Raw genomic sequence first — 13,025 nt, forward strand, 5'->3', positions numbered from 1 at the left:
TATTTTTCTGCTAAGATGAAAGTGGCTAAAGATAATTTAAAAATGAGTCAAAATGAAGTCCTCTGAGTATTTGTTTACAGTTAGATTTGCAGAACATGTGAAATTCATTATTTCATAGCTCTGCTTTGAAAATGTTAAGTAGAAGATACCGGGAGTTGGGTGCTGTGGTTATTGCTACTGTAAAAATAACTAGAAGTGCTCTTGTTCTGGAGACCAGAGAAGTACAGGTCACATGCAGTTCCCAACCACAGTTCAGTGGGGCTTCTTCATTTTGGCAAAGGCTGTAAAGAGGGAAGAGACTTCTGCAGTGTAAATACCTGTGAGGTCTCATCTGCTCTGCCCCTTGAATTTGAGGCTTTGTTGAGTTGAAGACTTTTCTGGAATAAATGGAAAATTCCCATCTTCTCCTGATTGATTGGGCTAATAGGATAGAATTTAGTCAAACTTGTGCCAATTGCTTTAAATTTACTGCCCAGTGGAGGGCATATTATAATTCTGCTTTTAACTTCCCCTGCATATAACCTAAGGCATTTGGGATCCGTTTAGGAGAAACACTGAACTCTTGTAGGTGCAACTAATGTCAGTCAGTGAAGAGGAGCCCTAATACGATGGCAGTGTGGGTTGTCAGCAGCGGCCTGGAGCTGAGAGGTGGGGTGTCTAGGGGCTGGTCCTGATCTGCCATGGGTTACTGGGACTTCTGGAGGTACGTTGTTAACTCTGTGTGTATGTTTCCCTTTCTGTGAACGGAAATGGTATCTCTATAGCTCTGTGGGTGGGAGGACTGATCTAGGTGATGTCTCTACAATGCTTCCTAATGCAAAAAATACTGTATTCTCTTCCCTCTTTTGTTACATCTGTAGACCCAGACTGCAAGGTGAAACAGCCCAGTGTGAGGTGCTGTAGTTTCGTGTGTGTGTTGGTCTGTCTCTCCCCCATCTCTAAAATACAGCTCTGAGTGCTTCAAACTGAGTAATCACAGGAATGTGAATGAGTGAAAACTGACAAATTTTGATACTCAATTTTTTATGCCTTAGCAATTTATTTCTAAAGATGTATCTTCAAGGATAACTTGATATTTATGCATTAAACTTTTGCACTGGAGATAGAAGCTCCCACAAACTATTGTTGTGGTTTAAGCCCAGCCAGCGATTAAGCACCACACAGCCACTCACTCCCCCTATCCCCCCATGGTGAGATTGGGAGGAGAATTGGAAAGAAAAAAAAAGTAAAACTCATGGGTTGAGCCAAGAACGGTTTAATAATTGAAATAAAATATAATAATAATAGTAATAATAGTAATGAAAAGGAAGATAACAAAAAGAGAGGGAAATAAAACCCAGGAAGAAAACCAAGCGATGCATGATGCAATTGCTCGCCACTTTGTGACCGATGCCCAGCCAGTTCCCCAAGCAGCAATCCACCCCTCCCAGCCACCTCCCCCCGTTTATATCCTGAGCATGATGTCCTATGGTATGGAATATCCCTTTGGCTAGTTCGGGTCAGCTGCCCTGGCCACGCTCCCTCCCAGCTTCTTGTGCACCTGGCAGAGCATGGGAAACTGAAAAGTCCTTGACTTAGGACAAGCACTACTTAGCAACAACTAAAACATCAGTGTGTTAACCAACATTATTCTCATACTAAATCCAAAACACAGCACTGTACCAGCTACTAGGAAGAAAATTAACTCTGTCCCAGCCGAAACCAGAAGAACTGTCTGTCATTCAACTTTTGAGCAACACTGTGCAGTATGATCCTCAGGCACTGATCTTTTGGGGGATAAGAGTGTGACCATTGAATGCAGAACTCACGTTTTTATGTGATATTCTGACATGTGCATCACATGTTTTGGTGTATGGCCCAGTGGCTGCAAATCTCTGCACACTCCTCTGCAGCAGTGCTGCGGCGCCTATAAGCACGTTAAGCTTTCCAGGGAAAAATACCCTCAGCATCTGGGAGAGGTTAAATGTTCCAGGGAAGAGGTTAAACATTCGTTTTGTCCTCTGCTGCTGTAATTCCAGAAGCCAGATTAGTTCTGAATCATCTGAACCACATTCATTCAAGATTAATGAGAAAGACCAAGTATGGAAAATTTCAGCTGGTAAGAGCCTTGGCTTTGAGCAGGTGGTGGAGGGGGAGTTCATACTGGCAGCAGCCTGTGGGTCATGCTTAGTTTTGAGTTTCCTTAGTACTTAAATTGGTGAAAAGGGGAATCGCACCACACCGGATAAGCAAGAATTTCAGCAAGCAATGTGAAGCATTTGGAGGGGGACTTAAAGGCCTCCCCTTCCTTTTTCCCCATCTATTTCTGTTGCACTGGAGATCAGATTTGCCCTTTTGCGTATACACATGTTTATAATTTGTGCATGTTCAAGGTACATTAGTGTCTTTAAAATTAACAAGCGGCATATTCTCAGTAATGGGTGACAAGCCATTCTAGCAGAGATGTGTGTTTGGTTAATCTCAAGTCCAATTGACTGACAGGCCATGGTTAAGCCATGGTTAGCAATGTGAGTGGGAGCCTCATATAGAAAGTATTTATGAAATCCAGGCAGGTGTATCAGCAAAGCTGTTTGAAGTTCTGCAAAAATAATAAATGGAGAATTCAGGACTAGAATAACAGAAGTCAGTTGGGTGACCTTGGGCTTTTTAAAAATTTAATCAGTTTCAATTTGGGAGAAATGCTTCTTTTAGTAGAGCTTTACAGTGTTGTGCCTGGTTGGCAGCTCTGCGGGTCCACTGTGGTTTGGTTGCTCGGGTGGTCAGCATGGCAATTCTCTAGAGCCTTGTCTGTGCTGTAGCATTAACTATCAGAGCAGACTCATTACATGAAGTTGAAAATGAAGGTGAGCCTAGATATAGGCAAATTGCTAGGAGTCATTTATTTTCTGGAATCTGAGATTAAAGACTTTTTTCCTTCCAGTGCAATTCTAATCAAGTAAAACCAAAACAGAAATGAACCTCTTCTTCCCCATCACTTGTTTTGCAACAAACGAAGACTATCTTCAGAAAACTCGAGTGCTCCATTTCTGATCTTGTGGAACACAAGAGAATCAAGCTTCTCCCCACTGGCCAGGTCAGCGTTTGATGCTGCTACAGCCCAAAAGAGGCCGTGGTCCTCTGTGGTCTCAGAGGCCAATGGCTGTCCGTAAATAGGATTTTCTATTCATCTGGGCTTCAGGGGACCGACCTGCCATGCCTGCATGAGCTGGCGCAGGCACGCTCCGTAGCACATGAGCAAGTTTAGATAACTGTGAAGTTTCCCCAGCCTGACAACCACCAGCTTTTCATCCAGTGATAGATAGTCTAGGAACCATTTAATAGCAGTTGTGAAATAAGGAGCAACACAGGACTACAGCATGTGAAGTAACCTGCAGTGTTTGTCCTTGCTTCAAAATAAGGAAAGCAGGAACAAATAACAACCCAGGCACTAGAAGTGAGCTGTGTTGTTCCTTCTTTAACTACATGCACGTCAAAAGACTATTCCCTTACCTATTGTGTTGTTACTTAACAATTCCTTATTCCTCCCAGAGTTATGTAGACTATGTCGGTAAGAACGTATTTCTGTTTTTAACACAAAAGAAGAAAAAAAAAACTGAGACAGAAAGGATGAGATGACTTGCCTGAAGTTACTGTGTGATTCAGTGGTAGAGGCAAAATTAGAACTGGAGGCTGATAGCCAGTATCTCCCAATTCCCAATGGAGACAAATCTTTTTTAATTAAAAGTAACATGTGACAGTTGTCTCACCATGACTTTTCAAATATATCTGGACTTTTTCCTATTTCAGTATTCAGCCTAGAATTAGAATGTGTTGGGTTTAACCCCAACTGGCAACTAAGCACCACACAGCTGCTTTGCTCGCTCCCCTCTGGTGGGATGGGGGAGAGAATCAGAAGGGTAAAAGTGAGAAAACTCATGGCTTGAGGTAAAGGCAATTTAATAGGTAAAGCAAAAGCCATGTGTGCAAGCAAAGCAAAACAAGGAATTCATTCACCGCTTCCCATTGGCAGGCAGGTGTTCAGCCATCTACAGGAAACCAGGGCTCCATCACTCATAACGCTTACTTACTCCGAACATCCCCCCCTTCCTTCTTCTCTCCCCAGCTTTATATGCGGAGCATGACGTCCTATGGTCTGGAATACCCCTGTGGTCAGTTGGGGTCAGCTGTCCCAGCTGTGTCCCCTCCCAACTCCTTGTGCACCCCCAGCCTCCTCACTGGTGGGGTGGTGCAAGAAGCAGAAAATGCCTTGACTCTGTGTAAGCACTGCTCAGCAGTAAGGAAAACATCCCTGTATTATCAACACTGTTTCCAGCACAAATCCGAAACATAGCCCCATACTAGCTACTATGAAGAAAATTAAGTGTATCCCAGCCAAAACCAGCACATGTGTTCACAATAAATGTGTTAAAATATTTAAACACGGATTAGTGAGAAATTTGCATTTTGCACTGTGGCTGGCATACCTCAAATAGCCATCTCTTAAACAACTCTCTAGAAATTATGATGGTTTTATTTATTTAAAGAACAAATCCTCTGTTGTGCATGTATATTCAGCTCTTGGCAAAGACCGAAATTCTGGCTGAAGGCTACGGAGTCTCACCAAGGGGACAAGGCAGCTTCATGTATCATGTCAGCAGTAAGAGGAGTCTTTTGAGCACCACAGCAGAGTCATTGATGGGCTCCAAAGGACGCATGACTGTGTGTTTTTTTTTGAAATCAGGAATTACCCTTTTTATCCCAAATTCTGAAAATTTGAGAAGATTTTTTTATCCTAGTTTTTTTTTCTTTCTCTCCCTCTCCCTCTCTCTGTTTTCTTGCTTAATCACTTATTTTAAGTGGAGATAGTGGCAGGAGAATGGCTTTGGCTATTTGGAAAATGTAAAGATTTGGCTAACTTTCCACTTCATCCTTCAAAAAGTACCATTAAATTTTATTTTCAGGCATTTTGTTCGTGAATAGCTTTCCCAAGCAACTTTTCTTTTGTCTTTAATAAAAATTTAGATATAATCCCTCTGGCAGTCGTGTCATATAGAAAACTCATTTAGAGTGTGCAAGAGATCAAAATTTTATTATTCGCTCAAAAATGTGTTAGACACCCTAGAGAAACCAGGAAAGACACCATCTAGGAGCTTAAAGTCTCAATCTCACATGTGGCAGTAAGTGAGAGATACCGAGAGACAATAAAAGAGGGAATTGCAGAGGAAAGAGAAGCATTACCAGAATATTAGATCAGCCTTCATAAATTAAAAATTAGTGTTGTGAATTCATAAATCGCTTTAAGAATAATGTTTTGTCAGTTCTGGAAAATTCGAGAAGATGGAGTAATGGGTTTATGTATTTAAAATCTCTGAAGTAATCAGTTTTCATTAAAATCAGGAAATACCTTAACACATACCTTCTAGATATTTTTTAATGTATTGTCATTAGCCTAGGTTAGTAGAGGTTTTTTCCCTTTGATTGGAGAGGAAGCTTCCTTGCCTGTTGCTAGGTGATTGCTAATTGTGATATTAACTGACAGCAAGCTGCTGGCAGGGATTATAAATTTTTTTTTTCCATGTTAACAAATCGCACGTGTTAGAGGTGTGGCAGTATCTAAATACTTCTGTATTGCTCAAAATTCTTAATGGGAGTGATAAATTCTTTAATAGAACTATGGTTATGTACCCAGGTGCAGAGCATTAACCGCTCTTTGCAGTGCAATAGTCTTGTTAGCCCCTGTCCAGTAATGGCATTAAAGTTGAGTGTAGAAGACTGAGCTGATATGGCAATAGAAGGATCTGAGCTCTGCTGTGCAAGCAGTGAAGAGCTGACAAGCGTTACAGGAGTCCTCAACCAGAATGAGATGCCGTCTGTCCCATGTTCACTCTGCAAGCTTGTGGCTGTGTGCTTTGGACCGAGTGACCTCCTCCCGTGCCATCCAGCAGCTGCTCTGCAGACCGTCTTTGTGTAGCGTGGGAGCCAAGAAGGCTGCTTGTTGCTGTAGTGATGAATATTTCTCATGCCTTACACAGGGTGACTGCCGTAACGAAGTACTATGCATCTTTCAGCACCAAGGGATGCTGTATTCCCACAGAAGTATACTGTTTAAAAGTTTTTTCTCATTTACCACCCCATCCTAAATTTACTTCTCAAGGAATGGTAAAAATTATGATTTTCCAGCTTGTTTGGACATCCATTTATATACCTTATGGTAGCAGTCTTGAGTCCAGCTTGCATCAGGAGCTGAATGTACTTGTCAAGAACATCTTTCCCTCCTGCCACTGGATACAGGGTTTCATGGACTCCAGCCAGATAAAGGCATCTACAGCTATTGTTATCTCAGCAGCTTGAACATAAGAATAATTGTGGTTTAGTTGCTTTTCAGAAACTTTTGGAGGTGGGTTTCTATACCTATAAGAGGCTCTTTGACAAAATGGTTTGTTGCTTCTAGGTTTGGTGTCCTTGACATTTCCTTCAGTTCACTGTTCATCAGAGGTGTAGGTGAGACTTGCAGTGAAGTATTTTGTACTGTGGGTGGTTGGTAATGGAGTACTTGCAGCGAGGGTACAGTGATGCCTTCGTTCCGTTCATCTGGCAGCTGCAGCTTCTGCTCCTGGGAATTTTCAGTTGTACTGCTGACCTGATAACTGCCATCGACCCCAGGGCAAAGGGTGGTGATCGCAGTGAACTGGGTGCTCTCCTGTCCACTCGTTCTGCATTACTGGGAACTTACTGTGCTTGTCAGGAGGGGAAGAGTTGTATTTCTTCCTGCCACACCTTTTTGCAAAATCCATGGGCTGAGCTGCATGTAGAGGTGCTTCAGTCAATCTTCTTTGGCTTGTGCGCATCATTTTTGCCACGAGTAAGGGCTAGAGGGAGGACTTCTGTGTCACTGCAGCCTGTTTGTTTCTGGTCTAGCAGCTGTCTGCTTACTGCAGGCTCTGTGTTGGGTATACTGTGTGCAACCGCTTGTTAGCTTGCAGCTGACCCCGTCCATGGTTCTATCCCTTACAGAGCTGTCTTGCCCTCTTCTCTAAGCTTTCCTGAGAGCCAGGGTGTACTTTGGCACCAGCTATGCCCCAGCAGCTGAGCCCACCACCTCTTGGCTGTGGTGGGCCGAGCTATGTGTGGAGCATCTTCTCTGCCTGAGTCTTCCTTCTTCTGGCTCTTAGCTTCAGGGGCCTTTGATGTGTGTTCGGGGGGGGGGGGGGGGGGGGGTTGCCTTGTTTGTTTGTTTTCCCCCCTTTCTTTGTCCTCCTGTTTACCATCACCCTCTGGACATATTTGGTAATACAGTCATTGGCCTATATTTATTGCCTTTCTTCTGTGTTTTCATCATCCATTAATTGTGGCGTGTAGTCCCACACAATTGAATTTGTTTTGAATTTTTAGTTGTTTGGTGTTTTTAAATCTACTAATCAGGCCTCTCTGACAAAGAGGCCTGTGAGAGTTTTTGGCATAGTTGTGAAATACTGCAACTGTGAGAGAGAATTCATACCCTGGCTTTTTTTTAGTGCTTGGCTTTAAGAACTGCAGTCTCCTTGCTCTAATGTGAATTCCAGAAGACAAAGGATTTGTATTTCCTTTTTTAAGTCTCTTGAAGCCTGTGCACCTTTTAAAGATTTTTATAAATCCGTGGCATACGTTTTGGTAGAAATACTGAAAGCGGGGGGGGCGCTCACATGCGTTATTGCTTCTGTATGCCCTGGGAGCTCCTGGTTGGGCTGGCCGGCTGCCACGAACCCTCACTGGCTGGCCAGCCAGCCTTCACGTCGGCCTGGTTTCCAGCACAAGTGGTATCCAAATCAACACATTCCCATGGAATGTTTTAGATTTCAGCAAAGCAACATTTTCCTATGGAAAAGCCTGCCCTCAGAAAAATCCCTGCTAGCTTTTGGTCAGGCGGCTTCCCATGCCTAGGGCCCTACAGCGTGACGAAGTTTCCTACTGGTTGTGTCATCAGAGGAGAAACAGTATATCGCTTGCCTTGAGTGGAAATCGAGTTCCACTCGTTGTTAAAAATCGATAGTGAATTCCCGGGAAGGGTTGGGTTTGATCAGGGGTGGCTCCTAGCTCCTTTTACCTCATTTCACACAAGCAGATGCTCATGGGTTAAACACTGTTAGTCGTCAGTTCTCTCAGCTGCTGGTTTTCAGCAAGCATGTGAATACTTCATTTGCTCCCTGTGGTGGTGCATGGATGCTGCAGTGACAATGACTGTGCTTCAGAGAGAGGTGGATTCTGCACTGGACGGACATGAACTTGCACCCCTGGATCCTGTTTTATGTGTTTGCTACAAATACTGTTGCAGCTTGGATAGCCCTTTGCTTGTAACGACAGTATTTTCTGCAAATCAAACCAACAGTCCTTGACAGGTAACTGCTGGTGTTTCACATGTCGTCTTGGCCATAAACTATGCTAATTCATGTTCTTTCAAGTTGTTAATTTGAAATCTCAGGTCTTTGTGATTGATCCAAGTCCATCTTTCCCTGCCCCCCCGCCAAGTGCCCTGTGGTGGGAGTTAAGTCGGTCCAAACCTGTGCATAATGAAAATGTGTTAGGCCACAAGTTTCTTTGCACTGATATAAGAGTTCAAACTAGTTACTGCTTTTCTTCTAGTAGGTGTGTGGGGATTTATTAGAAATTAAATATTACTTTAGTCAGTGTGTTTAGTTCATAAGTTTGGGGAAAAACTCTGCCATCAATAATGCCAATTGCATAAATATTAATCTTACAGCATGTATTGATTATAAAAGGAAATTCTAAAACCAGATTTTGCATTTTTATTTTGCCTAAATACGGAATATGCTGTTGCTTCTATAGGACAACCAGCCACTTTTCTCCAGTAGCTTACAGACTACACTGAAGAAACAATTTGTTTGAAAAAACACCTGGGATGGACCAAATATTTTATTATAGATGGTCTTCAGAAGAATGAACTTCTTCAAATGGTTTCTTAATGTGGAACAGGGAGGAAGCAGCTTTTGAACACTTTAAAGTGAGAGATAGTTTAACTCTGTCATTTCTCAACTTGAAGTATGTTTTAATAATTAATACCATCTGAGACTTCACGTGCAAAAGTTTGGGAACAGAAAGAGAATTTATCCAACACAGATCAGGCATAGCTAAACTTCAGCAAAGCCCTGCAAACACAGAAGTTTGTTGTTTGAAAGGCTTGACCAGTTGCTGCGGTACATTATTTACATGCCTGAATTCCTTAGCTTCCTTCCCTGGGAAGGCACAGTTAATTTTTTCAGTTCATGTGGGTTTGTGCTGAATCAAATGGAGTTTTTTATGAGAGCCTTGGGCCTTTTTTCAAGTTGGAAAATAAGATAAATCACTATGGCTTTGTTTCTCTAGTGGAGACATTTTGTCTATTCAAATATATATGCTTTTCCCTCTCTTCGCTTTAACCCTCTTCCACCCACATACAGGCATATGGCAGCCTGGGAGTAAATTTTTTCTATGGCTTCATTTCAGAATTTCACCATTTTTTTCTTGGGGTTTTGAAAGGTATATAGTTGCCATGCTGTGATTTCTGATTTCTGTGGCAAATATGTACAGTATGAAGACTACGCTATGGGTTTCCACTTGTAGTTTGATGGGTCCTGTCCCAGAGATTATCCTGGACTCTGATGCGCTATAAAACTGTGAGCCTGTCCTACAGGAGTGTGAATGCCCTCAACCGCTCTTGACCTTCATGTGAGTTGAGGAGCTACACTAGAAGAGCTGGCGCTTACTATAAGGAATGCAAACAATTGGTTACATTAAGCCCTATGAAGTGAGCGTGTGTATTCAGATGAGCGCATGCCCCAGCACACTCCAGCACTTACAAATGTAGACCTACTTAACTTCTTTTCGGCCATTTTGCTCTCTCTCTCTCTCTCAACCCCCCTTTTTGTTCAGGAGTATTGAAGGCTTTTATTACTCATGTAATTGCTTTGGATCCTTTTACAGTCTGTATTTTAACACAGTGAAGTTTTTATACGTTAGCACAAGAGTCTCTGCAGAATAATTGTGAAAGCGGTGGTTTTTTTATATATGGCATTTTATCAGAACTTTGCTAATGCTGTCAATGTAATAGACAACATCTGTTTTCATTTCATTGCATTTTGCGTAGCGGTAGTCAACTCAAGAGGAGACAAAGGTAACTTCGAACAGAAATGGCGTGTGGGGCTTGGTTCACGATTTGCATCCAAAGAGGAAGCTGGATTACCTTAAAAAGGCAGAGTGCCTTACAGTAATCTTAGCGAAGGATATTTAGTCCCTTGCTTTTAATTTGTGCTTGAATTTGGGCATAGGGCAGTTATTTATATATTGATGGCATAGTTTCATACCATCGTGATACTAATGTCAATAAAAGCTTAGTATATTAAAATACCTATGGTTGTCTTCAAGCTTTAGAGGGCTTTGAAACATGTTTCATGACTACAGGAACGACCCCCCTGGCAATCTGTCTCTTCCACCTGCCTTGACAGCGCTGCTACAAATCTTTTCCATGTTTTTAGGTATTTCCCCTGGGTACTGTGCTTTTAAAATACTTGCTGTGCCTCAGCCCTCGGATGCGATCAGTGAACTCCTACAGGTAGTGCCTCCCCCGGCGAGGACTCCCCACGCAGCAAGAGCAGCAGCAGCGGTGGCACTCTGGCTCTGGGCAGGGCAAGCTGTGCCCTGGTGGGAGGAGGGGTGCACGTGGCCGACAGTCCTCTGCGCTGTTAAGAAAAGAGCAAGGTTGGCTTTTATGTCCGGGAAGTTTGGTCCTTCTGCCGACGGCCGCGGCCGCGGGACAGCCGCCGCAGGAAGGAGAGCCGTTCTGGTGTGGTGGTGTGGGTGCCGCGGTGCTCCGGTGCCTTTGCGGGAGAGGAGGGGCGCGGGCGGCCGTAAGGCCCTTCCTCATGGCCTCCCCGCTTCTCCGACCCGCCCACACCGCCGGCTGTTGGAGCGGGTGCTCCGCAGTCCTGCTGCCCGCAGCACCGTGGGGCCGCTCCGAGGCAGTGAAGGAAACAAGGTTAGAGGATCCTCCCGATGTTGCCTCCTCTTCCTCCTCTTCCCTTTCCTGAGTTTGAATCCGTTCTTCGCCTGCAGCCACGCTTGTCACAGGAGAGGCCTGTCAGAGGCCGTTCTCTTCGGGCAGCCTCTGCGCGAGCAGGAGGCGAAGCGAAAGAGGGAGCTGGCGGCGGCCCGAGTTCGGGGAAGGGCTTTGGGGCAGGCGGGCGCTCGCGGGCGGCAGGTGCCCCAGGGCCGGCCGTGGCCACCGCCCTGCCGGGGGTCTCGCGGGAACCGTCACGGTCACCAAGCAGGCGCGCACGGCGGGGGCCGAGCTTCGCTAGTGCTGGTGCTCGCGGGACAGCTCGTTGAGCTGTGTCTTCTCTGGTGCGGCAGGTGACCTCTGCGCGTGAGCGGGTTTGGTGGGCGAAGCGCTCTGGTGGAAGCACAGAAGCCGCCCGGTGTCTGGCCAAGGCTTTTCTGGGTTGATGTGTTAGCCGGGGTTGTTACGGCTGAGTAGAAGCCGTAAAGCATTTGGGTTTTTAGCAGATGGCTTTGGGAAAAGGCGTATATGTTGCTGTACTGAGAATTCAGTAAATATTTTTGACATTGATTTGAGGGGTTTTTTATTATTTATTCCAAATTGCTTTTTTCTCTCTTCCTCTAAGAGAGTGTGGGCATGTGCTTTGCTGAGGAGAGAATGTGAAGAGAATGTGAATCTTGAATCAAATTAACCTATTTTTAACGTGAAATTGTAAACCCTTGCTTGAAGGCAAAAATGCCATGACGTTACATTAGCTTTAAACCAAAATGGAATTAATGCAAATAGTAATTTATAATTGATTAATGTAAATGAGATCTTCTTTACACTTATTTCTTATTACCTCTAGCACATCAGGTCCACCCATTTGGCCAGGAAGCACCTTTTTCAAGAGAAATGGAGCCCTTCTACAAGGTAGGTGATGGATACTACATATTGGAGTAATTGTTCTGCTTAACAAATACCTCTTGCAAATTGCACAGCTTTTGTAATACTCGCTGGGCAAGAAGTAACCAAATGGTTTTTGTTTCCTTTAACCTGTCTCCTTTATTGCGCATCTGGTGCCTTGAAAATGACAATCTACTACATACAGTGAGTGTAGTCTATGAAAGTTGCTGCTTTTTTTCTTTCCTCAGATTGTTAATTTGCTTACTGTAAAATATGGCAAAGGGTGGCTTTTTTTTTTTCCTTTGTGTGGATAAAGAGTGCCCAGAAAGAAATGTTCCAGGAATACCGCTTTTAGTTCTGTGGATGAAGCGAGGTTGTTCTTTGAGGGAGATCCTTTCTTTCACTCCCTAATTGTGCTGGTAGCAAAATGTGCCCAAAGGTAGATAGTGGTGTTGTAGTGGGGAAAACAGTGGCAGAGTATTTGTCTCAAGAAACCTACCATGTTTAATGGTGCTTATATTCATAGAGGAATATTAAATATCTTACTTCCATTGGATGGACAATATAAACAGAAGCTGTATGACTGCAGTTGTAATAGGTGAAGATCTTCAGTCTATCTTACCAGATTTCTTAAAATCATTATTCACTGATGAGTGTGTTTATATTTCTGCCATTGAGTACATAGAACTACTATCGCTCTTAATGGAAGTGTCTTGGGAACACAGATGGCTGTCTCCCCAGACTGCATGCATTTGTCTCTGGTGCAAAATTAACTTACACCATTTAGGATGATTTTATGGTCTTTGCAAGTATTTGTCCATGAAGTGTCTCAGTTTTGTGTTCATTCTCATGGTGCCAAGAGTTTTCTGGCCTTCTTTCTGGCAGAAAATGCTGTATAATGTTCTCCGGAACACTTATCCAAATCACCTAGGATGGAGCCTTACTCACAACTAGGCTCACAAGCAAGTAATTGGCAGGCAGTACTGCTCACCTTCCACACACCAAAGTAATCCAGCATCTGTAGTTTAGCGGAGAATATTTTTCAACTGATTCCTTGCACATACTTAGGAATTTGCATCATTCTGTTATTTAATATATATACTAAGATTTGTTCAAACAAACTTTAATTACG

General features: G+C 43.6%; 1 protein-coding gene across 5 annotated transcripts in view; it reads left to right on the plus strand.

Annotated features, from left to right (window-relative positions):
* The window catches only part of FOXN3 (forkhead box N3), a 215,850-nt gene that overhangs the window by 126,273 nt on the left and 76,552 nt on the right, over positions 1-13,025 (plus strand). For all 5 annotated transcript variants that reach the window (XM_075030009.1, XM_075030013.1, XM_075030014.1 and 2 more), the window contains exon 4: positions 11,856-11,920. In XM_075030009.1, the coding sequence (XP_074886110.1) occupies positions 11,856-11,920 (65 nt within the window). The remainder of the gene's footprint in view (positions 1-11,855; positions 11,921-13,025) is intronic.

Source organism: Buteo buteo, chromosome 6, assembly GCF_964188355.1.
Source record: "Buteo buteo chromosome 6, bButBut1.hap1.1, whole genome shotgun sequence".
Classification (NCBI taxonomy): Eukaryota; Metazoa; Chordata; class Aves; order Accipitriformes; family Accipitridae; genus Buteo; species Buteo buteo.